Source organism: Gekko japonicus, unplaced genomic scaffold, assembly GCF_001447785.1.
Source record: "Gekko japonicus isolate JY-2015 unplaced genomic scaffold, Gekko_japonicus_V1.1 scaffold297, whole genome shotgun sequence".
In the NCBI taxonomy this organism is placed as follows: domain Eukaryota; kingdom Metazoa; phylum Chordata; class Lepidosauria; order Squamata; family Gekkonidae; genus Gekko; species Gekko japonicus.
The window spans coordinates 411,707-418,278 of record NW_015162486.1 but is presented as its reverse complement, the minus strand read 5'-3'; the positions used below and the strand labels follow the sequence as shown (position 1 = coordinate 418,278).

The following is a 6,572-nucleotide window of genomic DNA, read 5'->3' as shown; positions in this document are numbered from 1 at the left end:
CCCCCCTTTCTTTCTTTCTTTCTTTCTTTCTTTCTTTCTTTCTTTCTTTCTTTCTTTCTTTCTTTCTTTCTTTCTTTCTTTCTTTCTTTCTTGGTGGGCTTGTTGAGGCGGGGTATGAAGGAGCCGAACCAGAGAGCGAGCCCCATGCACGTGTTCCGGGAGACAGTTCCTGCTTGGGGGGGTGGGGTGTCAAGACTGGAATCGAGAAGCAGCTTCGGAAGCGGACTCAGCTCTCCTCCTCCTGCCTTAGGTCATCACCCGTCATGGGAAACGGGGGCAAACTCTAGATAAGTGTGTCCCGTTGCCCGCTCCATCAGCTTGGGCTTTTCTCCCGTCGCAGCAATCACAAGAGAGAATCTGGAGGCACAGCTGCCTTTAGAGACCTTGGATCCAGTGGGCGAAAGCCCATGGCCTCGACAGTTTAGTCTTCAGGCTCCCCAAGGTTATCCACGGAGGTGGGGATGGAAAGGTATTGCGTTTCTCGTTGCTTGGGGAGATACACTCGCGGTGTCGTCTACCTGCCTCCGGCAGCAGACCAAGTGAGTCAGGTCGGCGGAAAGAGGGAGCCCTTGAGTGTCGTTCTTCAGTCACGGCGATAGGTGGCGCTGCGGCCCCGCAGAAGGCGGCAGGAGCCCCGAGCCGCGGAGGCCCGCCCTGCCCAAGCTTGCAGAGCCATAAAACCATTCGGGATATCAACCCGAGGCGCCAGGTGAGTAATAGACAGGATAATCCAGGGCGATTGCTTGCTGTTTGCCTCCCCCGACAAGCGCCACAAGAGTTACTCATTAACGTTACTAGAAATGAGTCCTACGCTTAACACGGTGCATCTTTTTTGGGGAAGGAGCGGCGGGATTGAAATAAACTCCAGAAAGCACTTCAGAAAGATTGTCCAGACTGCTTAGAGGCGGCGGGGGGGGGGTTAGAGCAAGAGGAGAGTAATATACACATAAGATATGCAGGACATCCAACTGGTTGAACGGAGGAGGGCGGACAGCAAAGCAAGGTCCTTCCCTCCATCCCTCTCGGATTCCTCCGTGGGATGCGTGTTGCCCTCTGGATTTTAATTCAACGGGCAGTTTCTGAGAGTCTGGTACCGCTTCGCTTCTTCTCAGAGCGGAAGTCGAGACTCTTGTCCCGGCTGTGCCAGTTCTAAGTACGGGATCGATCGAATCATTGAGCACGCCCGCTAGTGTTGCCAACCTCCAGGTGGAGCCTGGAGATCTCCCGGAAACACAACTCACCTCCAGAGGGCGGAGATTAGTTCCTCTCAAGAAAATGGCCGCGTGGAGGGTGGACTCTATGTGGCATCACCCCTGTTCAGCTCCTTCCCTTAGCCAGACCTCACCCGCCCAAGGCTTCACCCGCCTCCCCAAATCTCCAGGAATTTCCCAGTCTATCGCTGGGAAGGCTAAGCATGGGGGGGGGGGGGACTAAGTCAGAAACCCTGAGCACGGTCATGCTGCTCTCTCTCGCGTGCCGTCCGTCGGTGGAATAAACCGGAACTAAACCTTCGAAGCCGATCTCTTTGGGGACATGACATTATTTGAAGCCTTCCTTTCTTGTGGCTGAGTTCCTGCAGTTTTGCACCTAGACGGTCCTTCGCAGCCTTCCTCGAGAGTGAAATCCGTGGGGCTTACTTTTGAGTAAGCAGGCCTCAGGCTCGGGTTGCACAAGTCAACAGCATCCAGAATTGCGCCCCGTCCCTATTTTTTCATCTTATGATTTTGGCCACGTTTTCATCTTATGATTTGGCCACGTTTTATTTTCACGCGTTTTATGGAGCGATTGAAAGGGATTCAGGAAACCCTTCAGGCCAAAAGAGGTGACCCGAAGCTGGGGGGGACAGTCGTGGATACACGCACCTTGCAGTCAGTGAAGGCCTGGCAAAGGGGGACTTCTGCGTAAAAGCGGCGGCTAGACCCGCCTGTGAAAGTGAAATCCGCCGAACGTTTTCTAGGGAGGAAGGCCTATTCCGTCCCTTGGGGCTTCCTTTTGAGCAAACGTCCACAGGACTGCCTTGTAAGGTTGCAATCTACGCTTATTTTCCTTAGGAGTAAATCACATTGAGATCTGTTGGGACACATCTTGGCAGTACACAAGATCGGGCTATCGACGGGAGGGTGTGTGGGTGTCTTTGCAGTTTCCAGCTCGCTCTCCTTTCCCGTCCCGGGCAGGTGAGGCAGCAAAGGAAGGGTTCCACCGTCGATCAGACACCGACACCGCGGTGGTTGTCTTTCTTTCTCGCGGCCCTTTTTGGCTGCATTCCCTGCTTGTGGACCCTTCGGGGCCGGCTAAGGTTTCAGCTCCCTTGTATTGATCGTGTTCTCTCCACTCTCCCCTCCCGCCCCCGTGTGTGTGTGTGTGTGTTATTTTTAAAAAGTAAACCGCGTTGGACACTGCTGCGGAAAGGTGAGAGGCAAATGGCTAAATTAAATTAAATTAAATTAGAAGCGCTGTGAACTCACTTGGCCAAAATTCACTCTGCCTCATCACTCTCTTACTCCGCCCTTACAACTCCGATGGGGGAACCAGAGGTTCCTGATTCAACTGAAGGGATCGTGTGTGTCTCTGTGGGGGTCCTGTCTTTCTCCAAAGGGTCGGAATAGAGGATCTCTCCAGGCGCCTTTTCCGCAAGGACATCCACATTGTGTGCCGATACCCCCTGGCACGAGGGAGAGTCGACCCAGAAGTTGGAGACCGCCTTTGTGCCCCAAGGAGGACTAGCTCCCTGGTGTGTGTGTGGGGGGGTGGGGGTGGCGGAAGTGCCACCAAGTCACGGCTTGCTTACGGCGACCCGGCAGGGTTTCCAAGGCCAGAGCCCTTCAGAGGTGGTTTGCCATCGCCTGCCTCCGCCTCACGACTCTGGTGTTCCCTGGAGGTCTCCCATCCAAATGCTCGCTGAGCTTCCGAGAGCTGATAAGATCGGACTCACCTGGGCCTTCCAGCTCCTTGCTTTAATGAATTTGTCTTCCAGAAAACGCCCCGTAGTCCGAGGCAATTAGCGGTGTTCCTCTGCGCACAACAAAATGAACGTGGAACCTGTGGAGCCCTTGCCACTAGAATCTCGCACGGGGGCCGAGAGAGCGCACCGCCAACATTCCCCTCTGCTCATTCAGCAGAATTATTTCACACACACACACACACACACGGGTTGGGGGTAAGGGGGAAGAATTCTCCGCCGGCGTGTAAAAAAAACCCGGTTAGCGTCAGACCTCCCGATCCTCAAACTGTTTACTTGGAAGTAAACGGGCATAGGATTACAGCTCTGAGCCATTTTCTCCCCGCCGTTGTCCCCGTTAAGGAAGGAGAAAGAGGGCTGGAGTCGAGGGGCACTTAACAATGTTTCCTGAAGCACCGAGAAGCTAATATTTGTTTTGCCCGGGCTGCGTTCAGGAGATCCGATCTCCCCTCTTTTCTCCTCGAGGGGCGGCAGATGTTGAGCAAATTAGCCAGGAGTTGTGGATAAAGTTTAGTTCACACGCACACGCACGCGCGCACACACACATATGTTTTTTAGAAGAGAGAAAGAGAGAGAGAGAGAGAGAGAGAGAGAGAGAGAGAGAGAGAGAGAAGAAAGAAAGAAAAGAAAGAAAGAAAGAAAGAAAGAAAGAAAGAAAGAAAGAAAGAAAGAAAGAAAGAAAGAAAGAAAGAAAGAAACCTCCAAGCTCCCCTATGGGAGTGAGGGGTGTTAATGGAGATTCCGCAGTATGTGTATATATTTTCGACTTTCTCCAGATCTTTTTGTGTTTATTTCGTAGAGACACAATTCAGAGAGCTGGGGAAGGGGTGTGCGCAACACGATACAGCCTGGAAATGATCCCCCCCCCAAAAAAAAAAATTATAGCTGGCTGAAGTTGAATCGCCTCGCCTGGACGCCGAGGAGGTTTGGAGCAGCAGGGCTAGAAAGGACAATTTGTCAAGCCGGCTAGCCGAGACCCTGGCGCGGTTACAGGCGGGACCGTCCTGGAGGCTCTTATCTGCCCTTCCATTCGCGACGAGCTGACCTTTAAAGCCCTGGCCGGGGGAACGAGAACGCTGAATCATGAAGTCGAGGCCTTTCGCCGGCGGCGGCTTTCCATTTGCTCGGCAGAGCCGCCCCCTCCCATAATAACTCCGGCCATTTGAAAAGGAAGCAGATAAAGTCGAGTTGGGGGGTGGGGGGGTGGGTTGTCGCCCTCAAATTTTATTTAGGGAACCGTACTTCACACACACACACACACACACAAACACACTTAGCATTTTTCATGTTGTTCAGATTTCTGCACAGACAAAACTATAAAAAGGTGGAGGAGAGGGTGACAATCCTCCCCCCAACAAAAGTCACCGGCGATACTTTCGTGAGGTTAAGGCCGCCATCCTCCCTACGCTTTGCTGGGAGTAAATCCTACTGAATGCCGTGAATCAGCGGAAAGTCATATTTCATTCGTAATTAATTCGACTGTGCTGCTTTCCAAACTTCTATATCAAGGAACCTATTCGTGGATTGCCCTGACCTGAAAATCTAATCGCCTAAAATACTTTCCCACCGAATCACGAAAGATTTTCCCCTTCGGGGCATATCACGTGAGGCCCAATGATATTTCAATAAAACATTTTATTGAAATTTCAGTTCTTTTAACGAGTTTGGGGTGGGTGAGCGGGGAGTACAGGGAGAAAGAAACCCTTAAGAGCTTTTCAAACAATTATATAAGACAAACTAGACCTTCATTATATATATATATATATATATTCGCACCAGTTCTGAGCACCAGGTTTTAAAGAGAAGAGGCAGGATGGACTCTTGGCCGCCCCAAGCAAGGGGATACTTTAGCAGTGAAAACTCACTGGGAGAAAGGGGGAGGCGAGGAGAGAGAGAGGCTGGCATACCGCGACGATTAAGGGGGGGGAGCCCGGATGCTTGGACTTATTTTTCACAAACCCACTTGAGAAGTCTATTGGTGTATAAACAACATATTTATTGAACCCTTTCTACGCTGGGGCGACCACTTTAGAGCGAGGGCGAGTCCGACAACGACCCAATAATACAGTCCTGTTGTTCCCGCCCCCCGCCCCTTGTTCTTGTTGTCTTCAGTCCCCTCCCCCCCCCAAAAAAATCACAGTGAACCCAAATAAAACCAGTATCAATGTAAACACTTCCCCTCTCCATCATGACTCTTGGATTTTTGCTTGCTTTAGAAGTCTGGATTCTTTTCGAGGGGGCTCCCGATTTTGAAATGAAAGCTACTTGAAAAACCGAAAGAAGACAGATGCAGTCCTTATTTACAGTCCTATGTACAATCTCAATAAATTAAATTTTAATTTTCTAGTATTTCATATACCGCCTATTTACAAGTTCTCCATTAATTACATAAATACTTTATCAATAGTGTCCACTTTCTTCTTCTTCTTCTTCGTAATATGTTTTAAACCTTGTTATTGCATATACAGTAAAGGGGGGGGGTCTGAAAGTTCTACAAGGAACCGAGGCCCTTTTTAAAAAAAAAAAATAAAGTAAAACAAAACCACCCACCCACCCTGGTTCCCCTCGTCTACATTTTAAATTGTTGCTACGGGAATGAGTGGAGAATAAAAAGTGGGGAAGTTTTGTAAAGAACAAAAAAGTTCCGGGGATTTTAAGAAACATTTAAAAAAAAAAAAAAAAAAAAAAAGCACCCTCCAAAAGAAGACGATTAGACCGGAGCATGCAAAGTCAGCTTCTCGGGCTGACAGACGTCACACGATTAAAGGGTAACACCCTCCCTAACAACGATTGACAAGACCAGGCGCTTTTCTCTGTGTGTTTGTTAACGATAAGATATGCAAAGTCCCCTTTTTAAATCCCGGAAAGATGCCAGCGAGCCTTTCTTTGGATCTCCTTCCCTCTGGTCTCCTCCGTTTCTGGCGCACGCCGCGAAGGAACAATAGAAGAAAGCCAAGCCCAGACTTCAGCGCCTTTCCTGAATCGGTGCCCCCGCCCCCCCCCCTCAAGTCCAGGAACCCCGCAGTCTGGTTCCGAATAGCAGCTTGTTCACCGCGACCCCCTCGCCCCTTCCTCCCTCTTCTTCACCCACCCCACCGCCCCCCAACTTGGGGAGACTCCGGGTTCTAGCCAGGAGGAAAAGGGGTCCCCCGGTTCCAAAGGGGTGGGTGGGAGTCTCTCTCTAGGGCGAGCCGCTCCGGGCTCTGTCCTGCTTGGATTCCAGTCCGCTCACCAAGCGCTGGATGTTTTGCAACTCGCTGGTGGCTTCCTTGTCCGAGCAGAGCTTGGGGGAGAGGGAGACGGAGCCCGAGGAGAGCGTGGAGGAGCGGCTGTTGAGTTCTGAGCCGGAATCCAAGGCTCCCGAGGCCGGGCTGGATGCCAAGGCGCCGGCTTTGCCTTCCGCCGCGCCGCCGCCGCCCACCAGGGAGGACATGGCCGTGGAGAGGAGGCTGCTGCTGTCCGGCAGGGGCACCGGCACCGAGTAGGGGCTGTAGCGGAGCCGCGGGCGCACGGCGCTGAGGAAGGGGTGCCGGTGGACCGAGTTGCTGGCTGCCGTCGAGGCGGCGGCGGCGGCCGCCATGTAGGTGTAGGGGTAAGGGAAGAGGCTTCCGAA

General features: G+C 51.9%; 1 protein-coding gene across 1 annotated transcript in view; it reads right to left on the bottom strand.

Moving 5' to 3' along the window:
- Window positions 1–5,092: 5,092 nt before the first annotated feature.
- Window positions 5,093–6,572, bottom strand: part of TBX3 (T-box 3) — a 14,877-nt gene continuing 13,397 nt past the window's right edge. The window contains exon 8 of the mRNA XM_015405933.1: window positions 5,093–6,572. This exon is cut by the window's right edge and continues 1 nt beyond it. Coding sequence (XP_015261419.1) covers window positions 6,141–6,572 — 432 coding nt within the window. The 3' untranslated portion in view covers window positions 5,093–6,140.